This window comes from Antennarius striatus, chromosome 12 (assembly GCF_040054535.1).
Source record: "Antennarius striatus isolate MH-2024 chromosome 12, ASM4005453v1, whole genome shotgun sequence".
NCBI lineage: Eukaryota > Metazoa > Chordata > Actinopteri > Lophiiformes > Antennariidae > Antennarius > Antennarius striatus.
In genome coordinates, this window is record NC_090787.1 from 16,146,064 (window position 1) to 16,171,035 (window position 24,972).

The 24,972-nt window shown below is 41.8% G+C and overlaps 2 protein-coding genes across 4 annotated transcripts in view; one reads left to right on the plus strand and one right to left on the minus strand.

Annotated features, from left to right (window-relative positions):
• The window catches only part of col4a1 (collagen, type IV, alpha 1), a 33,215-nt gene extending 18,510 nt beyond the window's left edge, over positions 1–14,705 (minus strand). The window contains exon 1 of the mRNA XM_068328445.1: positions 14,497–14,705. Coding sequence (XP_068184546.1) covers positions 14,497–14,568 — 72 coding nt within the window. The 5' untranslated portion in view covers positions 14,569–14,705. The remainder of the gene's footprint in view (positions 1–14,496) is intronic.
• A 135-nt stretch (positions 14,706–14,840) lies between these two features.
• col4a2 (collagen, type IV, alpha 2) overlaps positions 14,841–24,972 on the plus strand; it is a 53,347-nt gene continuing 43,215 nt past the window's right edge. For 2 of the 3 annotated variants that reach the window (XM_068328442.1, XM_068328444.1), the window contains exons 1-3: positions 14,841–15,008; positions 15,181–15,304; positions 15,396–15,447. In XM_068328442.1, the coding sequence (XP_068184543.1) occupies positions 15,255–15,304; positions 15,396–15,447 (102 nt within the window). In that variant the 5' untranslated portion in view covers positions 14,841–15,008; positions 15,181–15,254. The remainder of the gene's footprint in view (positions 15,009–15,180; positions 15,305–15,395; positions 15,448–24,972) is intronic. The other variant, XM_068328443.1, reaches the window with a different exon arrangement.

Consider the following 24,972-nt stretch of genomic DNA (forward strand, 5'->3'; position numbering starts at 1 on the left):
GGACAGAGGCAAGGAGCTGTAAACACGACGGCCACATTTTCATCTAATGGGAGAAACTTGTCATTTCTATTTACACCTCCATCAGACATGGAGCATCATGGACACTCAGACACCAATATTCTCTCTTCTTTGAGCTGTAGTCTTTAAAAACATGCCCTTTAGCTGCTAAATGTCCCACTTCCTCCAGAAATCTGGTTGCTAAAAAGAGTACCTTTGGATGTTAAAGAGTACAGTTTCTTTTCATCATTTCTTGCTGGAAAAAGTTGGTCAGCACTGTCAGTGAAACAAATCATTGGAGCTAATTTGCGGAACAAACAAGTTACCGGACGCTAAGTTTATGAATGGTTGTGTTGAAATTTTATTTCTCACAGTGGAGTTCATTTCTAATTTCTTGAAAGGTTACTGAAATGCTTCATGGAACTGTAAGACATCACTGCAGCTGTTCTCCGTCTTTCTCGCCCCCCCCCCCTCTCGCCACCCCACCCTGCTTCCTCTCCTCTGGGGTCTCCAGAGGCCGGAGCCTGGGAACTGGGCTGCAATGCCTTGGCTCTCCCCTCCATAGCTCCTCTCTCCCCCCTCCTCCCCTCCAGCCTCCCGACCTCTTATCATCCAGCTGTTGCGAGACTCACGTGCGAGGCGTCCTGCCAAAAGGGTGCTGGGGCTTTAGACCGGCTCTGCAGCCTCCGGGCAGAGAGAGAGAGCAACTACAATAATGTTCTGTGTCTGTGTCTCACACACACACACACACACACACACACACACACACACACACACACACACACACACAACAGAAAGGTTTCCATCAATGTTCATCTTGATTTGTTCCCATCGGTCTAATCCTGACATCACATACATAAATCGTTCTTGATTCTAGACTTTCTTTAATGTCCATGTCTTCCTTCTTACATGTGACCTTCTGCAGCAGACCGTTTAACTGAATCAATACCAGGCTTTACAACCATGGGAACCAGACTCTAATGTAAAGACCCTCAGCTCCAACAGACCCCACCCTGCTCAGGTGTCCTCCTTCACTCGGAGTATATTAAATGTGCAGACGTCTGATGTGCCGTTTCCCATCCCAGCACCTCTAACTCGCTCCGTCTCTTCTGTTTTCTTTCATTATCGCTGTGCCACATGAAAATCCCAAGACCACCTGCTTCAAATCAGATTGGTGTCATAAGGAAAGGGAATTGATTCACAGAATGACAGACATGTGCGTTTTATTATGACAACCCTGTCGGCTTGCAGCAGAGCTCCTGGTGCTGAGGTAACAGGCTGTCTGACGAAGCACTGAGGGAGTTAAAGCAAACTAAAAGAGGGAAGGAACACATTAACATCTCGTCCGCATCGCTCCAATAAATCGCAGCTGCATAGTGAATAATGGTGTTGATGGGCAGAACCAGAACCCAGAACAAAAGCACCCACGATGATGAGGATTCTACACATGTAATGAAACGCCATGAGATGCATACGTCTCCAAACAAAGTACCACAACCTGCTCCTTATCCCTTCTTTGTTTTTCTGCATCTTCATAAACTCAATCTTCAGATAGGATTGAACACACTCACTAAAAAACAAAACAAAACAGCATATTAATGTAATTTAACCCAGAAAGTAAACTGATTTTGTTTCTGGGATGTTATAACAACTTAATCATAGAGATCTGGGCTATATTTGCTACCAAGCAAAACAAATTGCGACACAAAAGTCATTTCTACAAGCCTACAGGGAGGGAAGGAGGTGGATGAAAATCTCACCAGTTCACACAACACCCAAATGAATAAAAACACCAGCAGTGGTGGACGAACAAAGTGCATCTACTGAAAACGTGTAATAATCCTCAATTCTTTGGTAGTTTAGAACAAAAACTTCAATTAACTCCAATTATAATTTTCCTTTTTTTTTTACATCAAGCCGTTCTGTATTTGTTCAGAACTCTGCAAGATGAAGGAAAGAGAGCCAACAGTTCAACACAAAACACCTGGGATAATTATCTGTCTCTTCCTGCCCCGTTCAGCTGAACCTCCTCTTCCTCTCTCCCACTACATTACGTCCTTGTAGGACTACACTTAATTGCAGCTCAGTATCATTATGTTAATCTTCAATTTGTAAAAGAGAACTGGATGTGGTTAAAGAAAAGGTTGCATGGCTGCTGCAGTTAGTCTCCAGTGAAACTCTGATGTTTCACAAAATGCAAATGGATGATGCCTCAAAATACTAAAGTAAACAGATATAGCAATAGTGTCAGTAATAGTACTCTAATTTAGTATTATATACTGTATACTAAAAGAGCCATTTTACATAATACTAGTACTTTTGATACTTTCATTACGCATTTCCATACTTGCATAATTACATTTACATTTAAGCCGTTACATTTAAAGGTGTATTTCTACAGAATACCAGCGCAGAACAGGATGTGTATGTTTGGGAGTCGGACGGTGAGATCACGAGGAGATGGTGATGGTGTTACTCTGCCCAAACAACATGATCTTCCACAGAGCAAACAGAGGGAGCAGAGGCTGGAGCCTCACTCCTGTGATGAGTGTTGATGTCCACTGTGGATATACACACACTGATGAGTCACCGAGTTCTGGAGAAACTGCACCAGGTCCAGTAAACCTCGACAACAATCAGCCTCGTGCGTCTCCAGATAAGTGTATGTGTGATTCCTACATCTGAATGGCAGGCCTCAATGCCCCAAACTGTGAAAAATCAATATGGTGCAGAGTGTTTACATACTACCTAGAAGCGCCCTGTCATTACTGTCTGCATATGACAATCTGTTTTTGATTGTTTACTGAGGTTGAAGGCTGGAGTTGGCAGGGAAAGTTTGTTTTTGACAGAATAGAGTCGAAATATAAAGTCAAGTCAGACGAGGATAATGGGATGGCTGACATGTTCAGTGGTACACAACAACTAGGTTATGTGATATTCACCTGCAATGAATATCACATAACTTGAGCTTAAATTATTTTGTCAACTACAGTTTCCTCAGTCTAGGATATGATGTCACTCATATGTTCAGGTTGTTTCATCAGCACCGTTCTCCATGGAGTTGTTGCTGAAGCCTTATCTTTTGGGCCTTCTGGAGAAAGAATTTCCTGACTTCCAAAAAACCAGTCAAAACTATACCCTGTCCCATGTTCAAATGAAAAATCCCCCTGCAGACTTCAGTCAGCTACACTGTATGAAGAACCTGCATACAGTTGCTGTCTTTGACACCTGCAGGCTGAGTCAAAGGCTACTGTGGCTCCATGACTCACTGCTTCTGTTCTTCTTGCCAAATCTACCGCCTGTCAAAACTGGTAAATGTCCGGAACATTTTCCAAAACATCAAACTCTTTCATTTCATCAGAAACAATCACAAACTTTTTTTAAAAATTTTTTTTATAAAACTCAGCCATCTGTTTGCATTCTGTGGTGATGGTGAACTGATTTGCTGCAGTACCTATGTCGACCACATCAAGGCAGGAGCGCTGCTATCACTCCAGCTGCTGCACCTTCTCAACAGCTGGAGGTGTTTTATCAGTCTTGCCATGCTGAGAGAAACTGAGGATCAGTCAAACAGCTGCTCAGTGTCACTGATGGCTTCTCCTTTAAACAACATCACATTCCTGCCACAACCTCCCACTACTGCTAAGTATTCCACAAACCTCCAGGGAATCCTGGAAATCTTGATGAATTAAATGTGGGAGGATTTGTCATTTCACGCCCCCATGTTACACACACACACTCACACACACACACACATATACAAGGTGCATGCCTTTAGATAATTTTAACATCTTCATCCCAAGTTTCCGTTAATACATAGTAATTTTGAGATCCGTGTTGGTTTGCTAGTGCGGTAAAAGGGATATGACCTTTAGATTTTGCATTATTCTAAAGGTTTTATCGTGAAAATAGTTGACAGAGATCTGCTCATACAAGTTTATCACCAGGAAAAGGCACCAGACACCTGTGACAGTGAGCTCCATTACAGATATATTCAGAAAAGGAAGGTGTCCCACGGGGAGACTTGAGTCCAGCTACAAACTGCATTAGTTCCATAGGAATACTGAGCTGCTTTGGTGGAAATTTCTATCTTTGAGTGAGTTCTAGTTTTATTTGAGCTGAATCAAAACCATTTACTTACAGTAAAGACATCAGGCATGGTATTTAAAAAACAAACAAACAAAGAAGCTGACCATAACCAGTAGCTACATTGAGACATGAAGCTGATGTCTGAGGTCAGAGTCATGCTGGCTGTTTATGGGTTTTCTTTTTTTCAGGAAACAAGTGCTACGGGAACACTGTTAGTTTTGCAATTGTTTTCAGAAAAACGCAACACAAGATTTCCTGATCCGCTAACCAGAAAATCTATGAAGCCAGAAACAATGATGCAACTGGAGAATTCCATTTAGTTTATCTGCTGGCAGTGTGGAAGCAGCCTTCCTTCCACACTGATATGGAAGTCACTGAGGGAGAAAACACGACAATGCAAACTCAGGTCACAGTTTTCCTTTGGAATCTTCAGTTTTGCTAAACTTGCAATTCATGCTTTTCTTTCACACCATTTAAGCATAGTGTTGTCAGGGTGTTTAGACACACATAACATCACACATAACTACAAAAAAAATTATTTACTTGTGCCAAATGTTAGGAGGATGTCACTCAGCAGCTTGAAAAAATGTGACGATCAATGATGAAACTGTGACATCACTCTTTTATTCCGCCTTTCTCTGCATGTGAGGTTTTTTTTTTCAAGGTCAGTGAGATCACAGGTGCTCAAGCCCCCATCTAGGCTGCTCCCACTGTTGACATAGGTGAGATGAACAGAGCTGTGAAGTGATAAAATATGAGTGGAGGAGTTTTTTTAAAGGTTTTTTTTCAAAATGTTGATCTGTGGTGCTCTGACATTCCTGGCCTTCTCTGGAACTGGGTGTCTGGGATGAGCGAATGGAGGTGGAGGAGTGGAATTTTCTATCTGACTGCCATACTTGGAAGACGAGGCTCCTGGTGCAACTCTCTCCGTAAACAGTTGAAGCATTTGTGGGTTTGTGAGGGAGAACTGCACATGCACAGACTGGAATGATACAATAAGAAACAGCTTTTAAAAATGGCAGCATAGATATGATGTTAAGCCAAAACATTTTTCTGAACATTTCTTGCTAAATTCTTCTTTGTCTGTATGCTCTCAATTTCCTTGACATAGAATTAGGTTGAGATATTCAATATTTGAGTAATGTACAGAGAGCAGTAGAGTACAAAATCAAATATAATAATAATTTGTTGCACAAATTCAATAACTAAAAAATAAAAATACACAATCCAAGAGCATGCTGTACATTCCACTGAAATTCACTGACTTGGCAACCTTAGGTCAACAACTTGGGTGGTGCACAACTTCCCTTCTTTGCCAAGCTTCTACTGAGGATTAGCTGAACAATAACTTCAAACCAGGATGATTAGCTTAATTCAGCAAAAGAACCAAGGGAATCGGCTAGCCTGGCAAATAAACCCATTTTCCAAATATCAAACTCTTTGTTAAGTAAACGCCCACTTTGCCGCTTAAATGTCTCCTTTTGCTTCGCCTTGCAAATGAAAGTGAATAATAGCATTTCAATGTCGATGCCAGGAATCCAATAACTACAGACATATTATACGTACATTTGCAATAAAAAACAGTCATGTTTCCTGTTTCCTTAATTTAAGGGCATATTCTCGGAGACCAACTTGATGTTAAACATGTCCTGGTCTGGCTGCAGGCAGCAGGTTTTCATCTACACAACAAAAATAACAATTCACTGCTTCTGTAACCAGGAGCAGATGCATTTGCAGAGAGTTATACACACATGCACGCACGCACGCACGCACACACACACACACACTTTTTTTAAATTAATCACGTAGGAAAAGTTGACATAGAATAAAATGAACAGAAAGTATGGATTCTCATAAAGGTGGGAACATAGACAAAAGTGAACGAACAAGGGTTAATAAATACACCAATCATTCACCAGCTTGCTCATGCATGACCAGGGTTGACCAGGTTAATGTCGCCTGTCATCTAATTATTGGCCTGGACAGCAGGGAGGTAAATGGTTGGTCTTGAAGCGAAGAAAATGAACTCAATACCAAAAAAACCCCCCAAAAAACGATGAAGCACATCAGTCAGATATCAGTGCCTTGCAGGCCTATGCTCGACTCAGATCCTCAACAAACACAGAGATCTAACATGAACACCAGTCTGCAACAGTTCAGTAAAACAAACATTAACAACTGTGGACTGAGATCCAAACGGAGCTCAACCTCTGTTGAACCTGTCAGCAGACAGTCGAAAAGTATGACGAACAAACACCGAACAGTCGTCTTCATCCGAACGCACCAACCAGGTTCCACACAGGAACTCTCACGCGCATAATTAATTCAACAAATGGGAAAATAGTTTTTCGGGTTTTTCTCAGGCAATTCCTGAGTGAGTGTGTGTGTGTGTGTGTTTGTGTGTGTTTGTGTGTGTGCATCTACTGTATGTGTGTGTGCTCATATGAAAACCCTGGAATTGGCAGATCTTCAAGTGCTTGTAGTAAAACTCCAGCTGCTGGAAAAGACTATAATTGTTGAGGAAACCGGAGGTGTGAAAATCCAGATACTGTCGTAAAGATTAAAGTCCAACCCATGTTATTTAACCACGCATTATAATGCCATAGTTGTCATGACTAACATAAGAACCCAGCCTCATTAGGCAGATTCCACAGGCTGATAATGCTTCTCACAGACACTATTCAATATTCCAGCCTTGGATTACAAAAGGTCGCTGACCTCTCCTAATCAGCTAGTGCATCTGAACCCCTTCTTGATCGGTCACATGACCCTCGCAGGCCCATCCTGTTGACCTGCACCCCCCACCCTCCCAACCAGGCCATTAGAGGGGATTTAGTCATTCAGAAAACTTCCAGTATAAAGGTTATCTTGATAATTCAGCTCTTCCTCAGAGAACAGCGTGTGTGTGTTTGTGAAAGGATGTGCATGTGAATGAAGTGATATTTTAACATATTAAGAGTCTCCTGTTGGCCTTTTGACCTTAGAGGGAAGTTTCCAACTTAAACTTGGGCAGAAACATAAACTCCATTTCTCTCCACCCATGAACAGCTGATTGCAGTTTTGCCCTCCAGTTGTTTCTTTGTTGAGGGCAAAGGAAATTGTTTGATTCTCTAATGCTGGAGATGTTGTGTCTCCGTCAGAGGAACCAGATATCTGGTGAGGCAGTGGGAGAAAGGGGCTTTCTGGTCTGTGTGCAAGGCTCTGTTCATGTACCCACGCAACTATGATATAGATGATTATTGTTATAATAGTAAAAACAAAAGAAAAAACATTCATCTGCAAATCGAACAGGAGCAGGAAGGGTCCAAACACGCACACAAACATGAAATTGAAAGCTCTCGCCATCTGCACTTATTTTCTTGTTTTTCTCCTCTTTGCATTTGTCTTGGCTTTGGATGCCTATGACTTAGAAAATGGAAAAAAATAATTTATCGAAAATGATCTATAACACAGTTGACACTTTTCCTTTTCCTAGCAGGGCTGGTGTTGGGAAAGTGAGAGGGAATAAACGATCAGGGGGTGGTGGGGAGAACGTGGGAGAAATGAGGTGATGATTACTTTGACATTTGTTTTCTATGTGCCGTTTCAAGTTCACATATGTCTGGAGAGGTTTGAGTTCTTCAGCTCTGCTTGTTGCTCCTCTGTGAATATGCAACAGTGTTCAGGATGCAGGATTTAGGAAGCCATTCTTTCTCTAAAGAGGAAGGCCTCTTCCTCTGCTTTCATGCTCACAAAGACAAGAACGGGGTGGGTCAGCCTCAAGTCTCTCTCAAGAGCGCTCTGGTATCTGGGAATAGTGTCAGCACGTGAGAATGACCTCTGTGACTTTGTACTGACCAAACACAATCACACCGGAACATTCTCACACTTCCTACTATTTCGAGTCGCGTTAGCTTATTAGCTTTTAACAGAACCTCACATGACGAAGCAGTGAAAGGAGACGTTTTAACTTGAGAATCTCAAGTTCTGTCATGAAGCTGCACTTTGTTTATCAGTCAGAGCCAGAAGACACACACACACACACACACACACACGCACTGCAGTGGATGTCAACCATCCAATACCTTTAGAGACATTTTTTTCAAACCACAAATGTTAATCTCACGGTTGTGCCAATCCATATAGATGGATGTTTGCTATACTTTGTCGTGATGGTAGCTTCAGAGGAAAGGCCTGGGAATCATCAGTTTCATCCTCTAGAGAAAACAAACGTCTATCTAAATTTCATGGCAGTAGCTGCTGAGATATTTGCGTCTGGAGTGACTTACTGACCCATATTTCCATCCAAAAAGCCACGCAGATCATCCAGCAAAAAAAAAAAAAAAAAAGTAACTGTAGAAAAAAAGTCTCTCACTCATGAAAAATACACACATGACATGGAAGCATCTGGGATTTTAGTTAGGGTTTTTACATAGGAGCGTTACCATAGCTGTTATAAAGGGTAAGGCATTAGACAATATACAGATGCAGGAAGTGTGTGCGTGCAGGAAAGCTCTGTAACATACTCTATTTAACAAAGGCTTTCCCATTTCTCCAGGCTGCATTCTTCATGTGTGCCGATGTTGGTTCCCAATGAGGATATTACCCTCTTATAAAATTTTTTTACTGATATCAGGAACAGCAGGTTTTAGGTGAAACATAAGTGAGGCAGCAACACAGGAGTAAGATTACACGTGAGAAAGAGAGAAAATTCTTGCACAATAAAGAAAGACAGCTGTTCACCCTGCAGTTCAGTTCCAAGTCTGCAACAAACACGATATAATGGAGCTCCTTAGCTCCATTAGCATTCCATACGCTTCAGATGATGGCTATCTGAAGACAGCGCCACTTTCTTTTGTTCTTGTTTTCACATCTAGCCTGATCGCCTACATCGCCTTAAACTTTCTGTCGTTTGTGCCGACTCTAACTTCAAGGTGTTCCCACCCTGAAAGCTTTTAGAGATGCCGAACTCTGACAGCAGTTCTTCCCTAGTATCAGTTAAATATGTCTGCATGGAACGATTAGCATATCTGTTCTCTTGATGAGAACCGTACTATGAAGCAGGCAGCGTATACTCCTTAAATTCACCTCTGACCCTTTTTTTCTGAGATTTTTAAGCCAAATGATGGGTTCATAAATGCTCAATCCTCATCCTCAAGAGTCAGCAGAGCAAAATTACCAGCAGCAACATAAAGGAACAACACGGGAATGATAGATGGAACATGTGTTCTTCCAGGAAGGAGTTCTGCAGCTCCAGGTATGAATGCACAAGCAGGCTCAGGTTCTCTAAATTACAGTCAGATCTGACTTCTGATCTGTTACTTCTATCAATCCTCCTCTGTAAATTTCTCGCTATAAAGACCACGTCTGGTAAAATCACATAGTAACTGTAGTTCATCTGAAATGAGAAGCTGGTGTAGGAGTGTGAGAGGTGTATGTCACGGACAGAGTCAGAAAGCAGATTGCGCCATTCAGAGCACCAATAAGTTCACTTCTCAACACTGATATTGAGTATTGCTTTTTTAGAACTTTGTCAACATCAATTTCCAACTGAAGCTTCAATTCCTCATTTATATTGGAACATATCAGTAAAAATAATGTTGTTCATTTCCTGTTTTCAATTGCTGACACATAGCCAGTACTCAAAAAGACTGAATACCGAGACCTGGAACATTTACACGTTGGTTCTACATTTATATGTTTGTTAACTACAATAATAGGTGGGAGTTTAAAGATTTGACTGGAAAATAAAATTCATCATTAACTACACCTAATGGAAAGGATCTTTGAAAATGTTGAAGTTTGAAACTCAGAATTAACTTGGACTCAACTTAACCCCTACAAGTGATTGAATTAGTGTATTTAAAATGATGCAACATGCAGACACGTAACATCCGTGAACAAACGTGTTTGACGCGGATTTGATTTTTGCCTGATTCCATCTTTCCTCTGTGATGCTCTTTTACTATTGGCTGAAACACAACCACCTTCACTGACCTGCTGATGGGATGGAGATGCAGGAACAGTCTGTGCTACAGGAAGATATAAAAAACATCTGTTCCTTTGGAGCCGCCTCAGATTTTATCTAGAATTTGTTGAAACAGATCTTATGAGAACAAATGCAGTTTTTTTTTCTATACAACTACATTTTCTAGTTTTCACTACAGGTTCACCTCGGCTTACATCTCCAGTTGGTTCCAGGATATGTGACGTGAGTCAAAAAATAACGTAAGTTGAATTAACTTGTCTCCAGGCTAAACTGAATATAAACGTTCCCAGTTCTGTACTGTACTTGATTTATGAATGTATTTTCAATAATATTTGGTTAATACAAATAAACCTAAAAACAATAAAATGTTATTTTTTAATATAGCCCAGAAAAAACGTCTTCAGCCGCTACTTCCACATTGCAGGCCACGGGGGTTGCTACGGGCTAATAATAAATTATATGTTTTTATTGTTCTACAGTAGCATTATATTATGTTCTTTTAATAGTTTACTAGTGATTTTAAAAGTACAATATTGGTGGCAGACAAATATAAACTAAGTAAAATGACCTCAAGTCGATTTTTATTTTTCAGTGCTTTTTTTTTTAAAACCAACATGTAATCGAGAACGACGTAACTCGAAATGACATAAGCCGATTTATACCTGTGTGTGTCTCCAACAGGTACCTTCAGTCTCTCACCTGTCCTTAAAGCAGAACAATCAAGTGGAAGCTTTTCAAGCCACAAATGGACAGTTGAAGGAAACCAGACATAATCTTTTCCAGTTCGCTTTATGTGGAATTGAATTTTTTTTTAAAAACACAAACCTGAAAGTCATAAATCTACCAATGCTATCAGCACTGCGTTAGTACTATCAGTCAATTGGACAATTTGGCAGCGGAGGGTGGAAATGGAGTTCAGGGGGCAGAAAGTGAGACTAAAAGATTTGCTATGGTGTATCATCTCCAGCTCCGACAAACATTCCTCTGCTGCTCGGGATCATAACCTCATCACCTCCCTCTCTCGCTTCTGTAACCCTCCATCCCTCCATCACTCTCCACCTCCCACCTCCTTGTCAGGCCGATGTATCCATTACACCGTTCTCCATCCAAACCACAAATGACACTTATGACTCACAGATTTCACAGTAAAACAGAAAAACTGCATGTTACCATGACGATAATGGATATGGATATTAAAGCCGTTTGATCACCAGTAGCTCCTGCGCCAGAAGTAACAGCGTGGAACAGAAACCAGGGCTTTAAAAGCAAAATGCAGCTGTTAAAAAAGTTAATGAAATGCTTTCTCATGATGCAGCGCCACAGGGAACTGTAAGGGGTTTTAGCGCTGCACCCTGTCCTCACATGCCACAGAATACACACAGAGGAACACACACACACTCAAACGTGGGGCATACCTGCTCCACTACTTGGGTATCAAGGTCAGGGGGAGAATTATCTTTGCTACTTCATGGCGCCTGTCCAAATACGAGGGCTCAAACACAATCACAACTCTTCCAAATGTAGGCATTTTTACAGCGCTGGGGGAACTGGGGTCAGGCAGGTTGTGACTTCCCAGGGTGCATTGCTCAGTTGGTGGTCAGTCACAATGACAGGGTCAGCTGTTGTCACTTTAGGGGAGGTTGATCAGGAGGAGTGTGGTTTGTAGAAACTGCACACAGGTTTGTCAGCAAGACAAGGCTGACAAGTCAAGTCTTGATATGGTCTAAGCTTTCCATAAACCGTCCACACACTTCGCCAGTGCTGATTAGGGGATTACTGGTTCTCACTGCTGCTTCCTCCATGTTTGAGCTGTGAGTTCATCCTCCCTGGGGTTCACCCTGTCCTGGAACATCATGGCCAAACAGCGAACAGAAACCTGGCAAGACGGAGAAGCTTGTCTTTCCCACTAGCTACTGCTTTTCCCAATCCACCCCCCCCCATCCCCACACACTCCACCACACCCCCATTCCAAAATCCTTCTCAGAAGCTCTTATTCCAGGAATCTACTAATTTTCTTTCTCCTTCGTGAGAAAGTATGGAGAGAATAATAGGGAGAAAAGTTCTCGTTGGTTTTAAATATCAGCTTACTGTTTCACACTTACATTGGGTGTTGTAGGAAACAAATGATGTATTGGGGCTCCTGGGGATAATTGGTCCTCAGGTATAAGTAGGAACCAATGTTGGTAAGGTTTTCTGCCTGGAAGCATTGGTTCCTAGCATTACCTGAGGACCAATTATCCCCAGGAGACCCAATACATCATATGGCTCCCATAGAGAGTAAAGGCAGTGCGATCTCGCTTTGTCTTAATCCTCTTTCTAAACTCGGGTTGGCCCTTTCTAGTCTCAGGGTAGGAACAAATATTTACTCCTGCCCTCAATTCAGACCCATTTATTGTAGAAGATCCCCAACAGGTGGCTGACTGGTCAAGGTCACATACCTGTTTATGTGACACAAGAAGAAGAGTTAAATACATTGAATGTTGAGATCAGTGATGAGATATTCATGTCCTCACCCAACCATTGAACACCCTGTCCTGTACATTTCTGAAAACACTAACCAGGCAGGTCTAATGTACGGACTCATCTCTACACAGTGACTCCAAATGCTGTGGGTCTTGGTTTGCAAGTCATACTGTGGAAGTAGATGTCAGGGACAGAGTGGAGGGAACTGAACTGTGAGTGGGTGGACATGTAAGGACAACACAAAGGAGGGCTGAAGACTCCGGGGTTCATCACACCAAACAAAACCACAGGCTGGACTGATCAGCATTGATCATCTCCCCTGCTTTTTACTCAACAATACACACTGTAAGTCTCTCCCATCAATTTCGGTTATGAGCTCTTGTTTTCATCTTGTCGACAATCCAGACACGAAAATGAACCAGATAGTGTTCACTGGCTTGGTTTGTCTCCCTAACAGCTGCTTGAGTAGACACATGCAGACGTAGGAGGGTCTGACTTCAAGAATTCCTCCAGTAGGAGGATTATTGGCTTTGCTGGGTAACAGTAGAGTTTAAAATGTTTTATTGAGAAATAATTTCCTGAAAATGTACTGATTGAAAAAACGGGTCAAGAGACAAGCAACCGTGAGATGCTTTTATTTTTAACGTGTCCATAGATTGTTTCTCGAAAACACTCCAAATAATTTGAAAACTATTAAATCAACCATCAGGTGGAATCCATCCTAAACTTAAGAAATAAAGAAACTCCCCAAATGAGGTATCTTTTCTGAAACATGACACACACTCTGCTGTGCAATAACACTATAAGTAAGCGTTTCCTCATCATCATCTAGATCTCCGTCATTCTTGTGTGAACGACATTTCTTCTGTTGAATTCATGAGAACCTGAATGAGTCAGATAGAACTGTTTGACAACCCTGTACCCTGGTATAATTAATCAGTCTGGAAATTATTGATCTTAACATACGTGAAAAAGAACAGCAGCAAACCTCTGCTCTCAGGGGAGATATGAAGGAACAGTTGTTCTGTCCCGCTGTTCCCACCAGGCTCATCAATAGTTTATCTACTTTTCAACAGAGAAACTGAGAATCTAAAATTGTAACCAAAAATGGTCAAATCCCTTTGAGACGCCGTTCTCTAGCTGTCAAACTTTTCTCCTATCTATGATTAAAACTGAGTTTAGCTGAGAAGAAAAGATGTAAAGTTGGAAAATAAAACGACGTTGTTCCCCCTGAGGAGAGGTCAAACTTTGGATGGAAGTGAACCAACACCCCAGAGACCAAAACCAACTTTCACTTGCTCACTAGTTCTACATTGCAGGTTTGGGGCTGTGACACCATGCAGACAGGAGATCACACAAACTCCACACAGACAGACTGTCATGGGTTCAAACCCCAAAGCCTCTCGCTGTCAGGTGGCAAACACAACCACTGCAATGCTGGACGTTTGTGTCTCTGATGAGGAACAATCAGTTCAGAAGAATTCAGATGAACTGGAGATACATTTCAATCTCTCTCAGTATCACCCCTTCCACATACACCCACACACACTCACACACACATTGAAGCTACTGTAGGCACTCTGCCCCACCCTCTCTCTCTATCTCCAGTGCCCCCCCCCCCCCCCTCCTGCAGGAAAGAGAGAGGCTGGACTGAAAGTAGCTTCAACTCTTGAGTAAGAACTTCATGATGGAGCTTCAAGTTTGACAAGAGTGCAAAAAATAGATATGTGGAGTAAATAACGTGCATTTAATATCTATTAAAGTCTTGAAGTGAAGCATTAATGAACAGGGGACGGTTTGTTCACACAAATGTCATTTTTCACAGAACAGCTGCCCGTTCACCAGATTATCTGACCTCAGTATCCTGAGAAAATCTGAAGCGTTTCATTTGCCCTGTTCGAAAGTTGCGCGCATCCATTAAAAGCTGATAAAATTAGACATTTCATCTCTAAAAGTTGTAGACTGGATGCTCGGCTTACCTCAGCCCCGGTCAGGTCGACGCTGGAGTAGAGAACCGCCAGCAGCAGCAGCGCGCAGGACGGTAACAGCATCGCGTCGGTGCGCACTGGACACGATGCGAGCAGTAGAGCGGACCTTCCGCAAAGAACCACCTGTTGACTGCGCCTGAGCCTCGTTCTTCTGGTTAATTATCAGCAGAGCTCGGGCTGCACGTTTTGTCGCATCTTTGTCCGAGAAGATATGAGGTTCTGATCAATGCGACTTGGTCTTGTTTGCGGTTGCACCACACCCCCTCCAAAAAACGACCACCCTCGCCCATCCAAACGGACTCAACCCCGCTGTTTCAAACATTTCGACTTTTCTCACTAAGGAGAGGGACTACTCTGCACATCTTGTTGGTTTTGTTTGAACTTTTCAGGAGGTTTTTGGTGACTTCTTGGTACCTGATCTGAAACTTTTCTGCTGCGTAACGTGCGCATCGCTTCGCCGCGACCGCATCATCTGACCACAGCGCGCAAATCCTGGAGTGACTGTAAGTAGTGTGTTCTATAAATCACATTCTGATCTTCATGGCATATTCTTGTGTAATCTAAAAATCGTGAAGTTTGCACGGGAGTTGTTTGGGTTTTTTTTCAATACAGAGATTATTCAGAGTCATTAAAATGATGCATTTGCCCACATCTAACGCTGTGGTTGGTGTGCAGGTCTTTCAGTCATGCTGTAACTGTTTAAGGGGGGGGGGAGAATCAGCAGAGTGAACCTGAAGTCTGTGGAATGCATGAGTGGGACCATGCGAGGACAACACAACAGAGGATTGAGGAGTGTGAGGTGAGATTAAATGAGCGCAATCTGCGTCTCCACACGACCACACGATGGATTTATCAGCGCGTCTAACGCTGTCCTCGTCTTTTGGCCGCAGGCTGCTGCTCCTGTGCGTCTCCGCCGCCATCCTGGTGTCCGCTGTAGACGCGGTAAGTTTCCCCCCCCCCACCTGTCAGTGGGACACTTGCAACTTTCTGGATTTTTCAAAATGCAAAATGTTGAGAGTGAATGTGTGTTAAACCTGGAACGAAACTGATCGTGTTCATAGTTCGGCTTGTCTGAAACGTGCTGATCGTGGGAGTGTCTGGTGTGGGGAGGTTCTCCAGTGGGAGGGGTGGGCAGGGTAGCCCAGTTTAGGTCACAACTTAAAAACTGAAAAATGTTTCTTCATAAAATGCCATCAATCAAATGCCAGCAATCAGGTACTGAAGTGACATTTTTCTAGTATTTAGTCAGGACCCTTTGGTTGTGTGCTTTAATCTCCATGGTAACAAGTAGAACGTCGACTCATTCCAGATATTCACACATCTCCTGCTTACTGCGTTCCAATATCTGGAGAATTGGAGAAATTTTTGAGAATTTAAATGAATCTTTTCTCCAATGTTTAATCACCAAGCATTGCAGTTGACAAGTTAAATATTGTACTTTGACAGGATCCGAAATGTAATCATCTTTGGCGCAAGATCCAATCCCTTAAAATGATATTAAAACCAAATGCCAACCTTTCAGCTAGTCTTGAGGTTAAAAAAACAAACATGGGGATCAGACAACTGGAGGGCAACTGGAGCTCGCAGCAGCTGAGGGGTGGGTTGTCCATCCATCAGAAGGTTGGTGGTTTGATCCCCATCCTATGCAGTCTACTTGTTGAAGTATCCATGAGCAAGAGACTGAGCCGCTGCCCCCTGGTCCACAGCGATGTCATTTAAACCAGGGGTGTCAAACTTGATCTCACTAGGAGCTGAAATTCAAGACACAGACTATGTTGTGATCTAAACAAATTTTACATTTACCAAACTGTCAAATACCTGTAATATTTTGAGTTGAAAAGTTAGATCCGAAAAGATTACAACAACTATTTCTTCAATAAAAACTGATTTGGCTGGACTGTGAGTTTAACACATAAAGCTTAAATGAAGACAAGGAATTTTTCAACAGTAGCGATAAAGAAAATCTGAAAAACCTTCTCCAGCGTACATTGGTGGAGATAATAACTGAAATGCCATTAGTTACAAAACATTTCTAACCAACAGTGGCCTCAGAAAGGACAGCGAACACTGAAGTGTTTGTGTGGTCAGCAGATCCCAGTAATTATAAAACCAAGTTAGTTTATTATAAGACAATGCAGTAACTGAATTTCAAACTACCGTCATGTCTGCATTGAGTCACTTAAAATGATCTGTTCTCTGTGTTTACTGTGAATCTGTGTTGTAAATTGTAAGGAGCACCTGATTAATAATTAATCTGTGACTGAATTGAGTCTTCCTTTTTTTTTTTTTAAATCTTTTTTTAAAACAAGCTTTGATTCAGATTTGTCGAACAGTTTCGCACCCCGATGCAGAAATTGGTACTCAAAATAGATCAATATCACTATCCACAGGGGTTAAGGTGTGTTATGGATTCTGGGTACTGTCCCTTTAAGACACTGTTTATTCCATTTTATTTCTTATTGACTGAAACACCGTTCTGTACAATTTTTTTTTTTCATTTCTGGCCCTGCTACTCTAATTTCTTTTGAAGTTCAAATTGGAAATGTGCATAAAAATGTTGGATGGAAATGTTTGTTTATTACACAGTTCACGATCCCCTCTCTGGAAAAACCTTCCTTGTAAATCCATTTATTGTTTTTGTCACACACCCACATGCATAAACACTATAACTTGATATTTACCTGCTCTTACAAATCATTATAAAGGTTTAAATGAACGACAGAACACAGATGTTTCATTAAACGATCGTAATGTTTAACTGGGCCAAACTCATAGCCCATAAAATGGTTATTCATTGTTTTGTTTTTTCATGGGTGGGCTTGAAAACGCACTTTTACACACTGAATCCATACCTGCATGGTTGTGAATTTGCAGTATGAGTGAATTTGTTTTTGTTTGTTAAGTTCTGTCGTGGGTGTCAGATGGTCATTGGTTCTGTCGTACTTTTAATATCATATGGCTCAGATGAAAAGATTAAAAGACCTCCTTGTCTTGGGCTTTTATCACATTTTATCCGCCCCTGATGAAGCATGTGATGCAGCTCAGCTCCACTGTGTACTGAACAGTTTTGCTCAGGGCCCAGTCGATGCTGGAGGACGGCATCACATTTTAGATACTAGGTACATCCATGTCCTCTGCTGTCAGCTAAAGAAAGATCTCATGAACATTATATAAATAGCTTTGAAACAAAACAGCTTCAGTTTGTCAGTGGGATCATTTTGAAACAATGTGCTCAATGTACAAGTTGTGAAAAGGCTCATAAGGATCCGTCTCAGCAGTTATGAGCTGCAGGTAATGAGGTTGTTGAAGAGTTGAACATCTGCCAGGGCTGAACTTTTCCAAATGGTCCTTTTTTTTCTTCACAAGTTACATTCCTATTTATAGACAACTCCTGTTTCCTTAGATTCCTTCACATGACTAGATCCTGGATGCGTTCATAACTTTTGTTGCAGGGAAAACAGTTGTTCCAGATGGAACAGCATTTCCTGTTCTCCATGGCAGATTCTTCCCATAATTGAAATCTCCTGTTTTTATCTGTGATACCTACAAATCTATACTTAATTTAGACAAAAATGTCCCAGAAGCGGGGCACAGCGGGTAGCGCTGTCGCCTCAGCAAGACGTTTTCAGGTGTGAGTCCTTTGGGAGTCTGTTTGTTCTCCTCACAGAGAACCTGCGTGGGTTCTCTCTGGGTTCTCCGACTTCCAAAAACATGCAGCTTAGGTGAATTGATCGATTCTAAATTGCCCATTGGTGTGAGTGGTTGTTTGTCTTTCATGTTGCTTTGCAATATCCTGGCGAAACGTCCGGGGTGTACCCCGCTTCTCACCCGTAGTCAGCTGGGATAGGCTCCAGCAGTACAAATGACCCGCAATGGATGGATGGATGGATGGATGGATGGATGGATGGATGGATGGATGGATGGATGGATGGATCCAGAAAACCTTATTGTGCTACTTTCAAAAAAAAAAAAAAATTCCAGACTGCTTTGTTGTCTGGATCTTCTCCAAAACCTACTGGGCTTTTCCTCACCACATGTCCAACCCTTCTACCCAAAGTTTCATTAAAATCCATCTGTTTATCTTGTGTAATTAAACTGAGGTGTTGAAAACAATCCCTACTGTACCTTGCAGAGTAAAGCAAATATAAAATAAAATCCTGGATCTGACCTACTAACGAGATCCATTCCAAACTTTAGTGGGTTATTTGCTGCCACATGTTCAATCCTCCCATTAAAATCTATCAAAAATATTTGGTGCAGCCCTGCCATCAAACAACACCATGTCTAAAAAGGGTCAAACTAATCAGTTGTAACTTTCTGAAGTTTCCTGTCTGACAGAATTTCTAAATCCCAACTGCATCTAAGAAAATATGTTTCTGTTTAATATCGTCTCCAAATCTGACCCACGGGACTCTTTTGAGTTCCTTGAACCAAATCCCATCCTCTGTTTTGTACAACTGTTTCCCACCGTCTCCATGTGATATTTTATGTTTGGAATTCCCCTCCCCATTTTGAAATTACAATTCTCAAGATATTTTGCATGTGAAATTATATTTGTTATTTCCAGAATTTTTACAATACTCTTCCTTCGTAACCGTGTGGGATTACTTGAGATGTGACTCACTGGACCCTGGGAAAACTGATCTATGTACTAAGAGCAAAAACACGCCTCTGTGTGTGGATCCATGTACACCTCCTCTTCACCACGCACACAAATATCATCTATCAGTGTCTGATGGTGAAGGAAGGAAAGCTCTTGGGGCAGTAATGTTAACAGGATGTTTTGCACGGGACCCTTTGAGAGGCTTTGATTCTCGTCTGTTGGAGAAATATATTTCAAGATGTGTGTAAGCATGATGGAATGACGGTAATGACGCTTGCAGAAAATGTCTGAATTGTGGGAATTTCTTCTGTGACTGTGGAAGAAACATGATTGGCCACAGATTCCTCTACAGTACCTGAAAGCCCAGCAGCAGCATCTGCTTTTGTAATTACCCTCCTCCAGACTAAGTGGATGATTGTGATGAATGTTGTTTCTGCGTGAACCTTTTGGCACAGCTCGCTTTGTAACCATGAGGTTTAGCTAAATCAAACTCAGTACGCCTGCCTCTTAAATGTGGTTAAGCGATGCCGTTACCCAGCAGACACGTGACCGACCTCTCGCATGTGATTGTTTTATGAGTGGGGAAGGTGTGTGTCCGGAGCGAGGGGAAAGATGTCTGCCTTTGATAAGGATAGAAAATGGTCCGCACATCTCCTGCCAAAATAGTGGCCGTGATACTGAGTGTCTGGCTGCAACAATCGGTGGAAGAATCCATTGTGCTGTGTTACAGGAAGCCGCAGCCTCAGGAGAGAAGCTCATGTGCAAGGCTTCCCCTTCGCCCATGTGCGCGAGCATGAATCTGAGCTGTCCAGTGAGACAGAAGAACCGATGATGATGCATTTTACATTCTAGTGTTGCCATCATCTCTGGACTGACCTCTCCTAACTTTCTGCATTTGCATTTTAGGACTTTTCTATAGATGGTTTGCATCTGCATACATGCATGAAAGGATGCACAGTATGAGTTAACTGAGGATAAAAAATGCGACCCTGTGTTGATTATTTGATTAATCTCTGTGGTATTGTGGCGGAATGAGGAAAGGCCTGCTGTGTTTGGCCGATCGCTCCCAATTATTTTGTACAAACTGTATTTCTTACTGGTGCTGTTGAAAGCAAAGCCCTGGGAGAGAGAGGACCGAAAGGTCTTTAGATCTGTTTGAGATTTGTTTGCAGATTCTTATATGCCACTGAAAGATGTCTTTGAATTATTTGGCCAATTTCCCCCCCCCCCTTTTTTTTTTTTTGCTGGATGTGTGCCTAATTTTCTTTCTTGCGCGTGCAGAGAGTGTGGGCTGGGTTTATCTGTGGGCTTTGTTTTATGGGGAAATTTCCCGAGTTCAGAATTGTGTGAAGGGAAAATAGATCATCCAGAAAGGTTATCTAAACAGGAAAGGGAAACGGGGTGGAGTTAATCGTGTTCGTTTCTTTATAACACGATCGAAACCTCACGTAGTTCAGCTGCATCGGAGAACGTTTTCTGAGTTTTGCATTCATAGTATAAACTTGGTGTGATTCCCACTGAAACCGAGGCAACATCAGGGAGAGATGATGTGTCTGTCATGTGTAAAACATAAAAGTAGACTCATTTTATTTGAGATAAATACATTTAAATGCTGGGTCTCAAACGTACAAACTTTCTTTGAACCGGGTCTTTAAACCCTCCATGTATGAATCATTAGTCTGTATTTTTGTGGCTGCTAGTGGATGTCAGGTGTCACCTGGGTGCTGTTGGGTCTTTACAGTTTGATCCCTCCTTTGAACCTTTAGCTATGTCTTTTACATCAGTGTCCTACTGTCACAGTATTTTACTTTTAAAAGGCCTTTCAGAGACATCAGACTGTCAGCAGGGTAAACCTTCAGAGGGCGTCGACAGGCTGGGGACATCAGCATTTTACATCCAAAAATTTAGATTTTTTTTTTAATGTAAGGATGTTTTTAGGATGAATATAGAAATTTTCTCCACAACATATGTCTAAAACAATTTAATAGCCTTGTTAATAAAGAAATGGAGGATATGTCATAAATTGATGCATTTCTTGTATAATTTTTATTCAGGGTTAGGGGATATTTCATCTTCAGTTAACTCTTGTTCCCTAGGCGACAGTATGCTACCACGTACATGCTCTCCTCAGCAAGAAGTAGTGCACTGCTGGTAGAGATGTCAGCAGTTTGATCGTGAATAATCACGCTTCATGATTCATCATCATTCCTATAGTCATGTGTGACAAGGTCACGCTACACATGTGCTGCTGTACTGGTAGTTTAAAGTGACTTTCAGAAGACTTGGAATGACGTATGAAAGTATATTTTATGGTGGACATCATCTCTGGAAAGTCCCTGTTTCCTGTACACCCCTGTCGTTTGCCCGTACTTCGTAGCGGTGATTAATGGAGAAACGTAGGGGTCCCAACAGGCCGTGCTGGAAGAATTCCAAAGCCTCGCTCCTGTCGGTCCTCCCAGGCTGCACAGCGCCATCCCTCACTTCCTTTTATAGCGTCATTCATGCCCCTGGTCTCTATCTCCTCTGTCTTCTGTCCCCGCAACCTTTCTACGTCTATCTCTGAAATGGACCTTTGGCAGACGGTCCGTCCTCCCTCTCTGTTAGTCTTCCTCTCTCAGCCTGTCGACCTCCCAGCCTCCCATGTCCTGTCATCTCAGAGATGTGCATTTAGAAAGAGGTGAGTTTTCACTGTGAGCTCAGATGGAAGGATTGTTTCAGCTGTGTTTACACAAAGACATCCTCCTTTCTCACTACATTATTATGGACTCATTAGATTCTGAGCTCTTTGGTTCAACCGGTTCTCATATAGTGACTGAATTTTTAGAGTCATTTTGATTTATGGGCTCGTTTCAGGGCAACAAACTGCTGTGTAGACTGGAACTGGTCCTATCCTATGGGATGCAAGTCCTCCGTGAAAACACAACTCTAATATCTCATCAAGATTAGGGACATAATCTCTCCGTCACACTTTCCACATTTTTCTCTCTGGATTGGAAACATAGACTACATTTTCATGCCAGATGTGGTCTAATTGAGTGAAGATCATCTTAAGTCATGTTATGGGAAGAATTTGACAAAATTAAACCCGCAGTAAGACACCCTTATCTGCTTCTCTCCGTCTCTAATTCACCCCCTCTCTCTGTTTGTCCTTCTATTGGGGGCAGTCGCTCAGTCTTGGGACCAGAGGGTGGCCGGTTCAAATCCTGTGTGGACCAAAGGTTTGGAGTGTGAACTGGCAGTAGAGAGGTGTCAGTTCACCTCCTGAGCACTGCAAGGGTGCCATTGAGCAAGGCACCATCCTCTTACAAGTTGTTCAAAGAGTGCAGCACAAATGAGGGTGTTTTCATATGTACTTAATCTACCTTATGCAGTACATTTAATATTTTACTTGCATTTTGGAGGATTTGGCTCATATTTGTATTATTTTTTGCATTAATTACTCAAAGTTTCTCAATAAATAAATTCTCTGTGACCTCTAAAATGTTCAGGTTCTGTGCAAATAGATCCTCCCATCCGGATCCCATTGGTCATCTGATTAGAGGACATCTCTATCAACATAAAATGATCTGACAGATTGGACCATTTGCACAAGGTCCAAAGCAGAATTGGTTCTAATTTCTCCTCCGTTTAACCCAGACTCTGACAGGAAGCATTGATTAGAAATGTGGGCCACTGGGAAATAGGGTTGAAAATCCATGTGACCCGAGGCCAGTTAAGGAGAGCGAAGGTCCAGCTGTTTGTGGCTGGGGGCAGAAACCAGAGCTGTGTTTACACTGGAGCCTGGCCAGAGGAGCACGGTGGGAGTTTACCCTGCCTCTTCAGGTCCCTCTGCTCTAGTTCATGTTCTCTTTCACAGTCATGTCCTGCTCTCAGAGCAGAGATTGCGTCTCTATGTCTCCACAGTTTCCATTCACTGCTGTCCCTCCAACAAAAAAATGCTCAGTGCTATAAAAGAGCGATCCTAATGAAGAAAGGAAAAGCACATCATGAACCACAATAAGACGCTGCTACCAAAAGGTCGAAACAAGTATGACGTGCGGATTTCAGTTTTTGGGGCAGAAGTCGCGTGTTGCTCGTCACCTCATCAATCTAGTCTATTTTAATTCTGCCTATCCTTAGAAAGAAATGTCAAGGGGATTATGTTTTGCTCAGAAATAGCTAGCATTAGATTGGATGAAAGGTTAAAATAAAATTTTAAAAACAAAAAAAGTGATGTGGGGCAAAAATAGGGTCCAATAAAAATTTAAACAATGTCCAAATGTTTGTTTGATATTATATATGTAAAGTAAAAAAAAGTCTGAGATCTATAATGACTGGTGCAAAGACCCCAAATAAAGGCTTTTTGACATCTGTTATCTTATATAGTCTTGCTTCAACTTTTAAAAACTGCACAACACAAACATATTTCATGTTGCTTTTGTTTCTGACTAGTGTCTGACTGTTTGCTTTAAGATTATTTTATTCAATTTTATGTCAGACTACTATCGGAATCCGATACTGTGTGGGAAATCTAAAGTCTTGAAAAGCTGGTCTTCTTTTTAAGGGTTTGTTCAGGTTAGTTGGTTAAAAGGTTACATGAAAGTACTGATATGAAAAGTACGCACGAGCCTGACAGGCTAATTCAAGAGGAAACCTCATTTATAAGGTGTAAAGAAAATGACTTTAAGGAGTGTTGTAAAAGTGTAAAAGTGATGAAGCATTTCCATGTATTCTTACTTTACAATGGTCCTGACATTCTGAGGGAAACATTTCTTTCAGGCTATGTATGAGTCACAAAGCTCAATAGCAACAATGACTCGCATGATTTTGTCACCAACTGGTGTTTACACACAGAGACTTCTGTGGTTTTGAGTTCATGCCTTTCTTCCCCACTCACAGAGTTCCTTTAAACATGCAAATTTAATCCAGAGAAGTAAAAATATACTCAAACAATTCCTTCTTATGCTGTCTTGGTTTCCCTACAGGGGACAGAGGCTACATGAGGACTCAGAACTGTGGTGGTCTCAATTATACTTTGTTCAACATACTTAGTGAACAAGCCTTCAACCATGGCTTAAGGGTCTGCATTACTTTTGGACAAATCACATCATCGCCAACATCTGTTTATTCACATGGGAGGACAAAACTTGGAAGTACATAAAATGCCTCCAGCAAAGACAGTTTTACTTTTAAATAGTTTGAAAAATGAAACAAATGTCACCTTTAAAAAGTGGAACAATTTTTGCTACCAGATACCAGATTATTTTGAACAAGATAAATCTATAGGCGTTTTAACACCAGCATGCTAACATGGTCACAAATCAAACATATATACTGTACATGGCACACAATATTTTAGCATGTTAGCACTGACTTGTTGGCATAAAACACAAAGTACATCCATCCATCCATTCTTCCTTCCTCCTGTATGGACTTGGGCAGCTGTGGTTTCAGACTAAATTGCTAGATTTCCCAGCTCCTCCTGGGGGATACCATGGTATTCCCATGCCAGATTAAATGCTATGTAATCCCTCTAGCGATTTCTGGGACAACACCAGAATCTCCTTGTCACTGGACAACCTCCAAAGGGAGGTGCCCTGGAGGCACTTGGGAGGCCGGCTCTGTGCTGGACGTCTGAGCTCCTCACACCATCTCTAAGACTGAGCCGAGAATCCTGCAGAAGAAACTCAGTTCAGCTGATTCTATCTGTACTTTCATTCTTCTGGTGTCGACATGAATGTAATGACAATGACACCAGCAGTGAGAGAAGGAATAGAAGTTGATAATCAGGATGTAGAACAAGAGCTTAGCCTCCTGAGCTCCATCTCATTCACGATGTTCTGGTATGAAACCTCATCACCGCTGTTGTTCCTGCCAATCCAAGG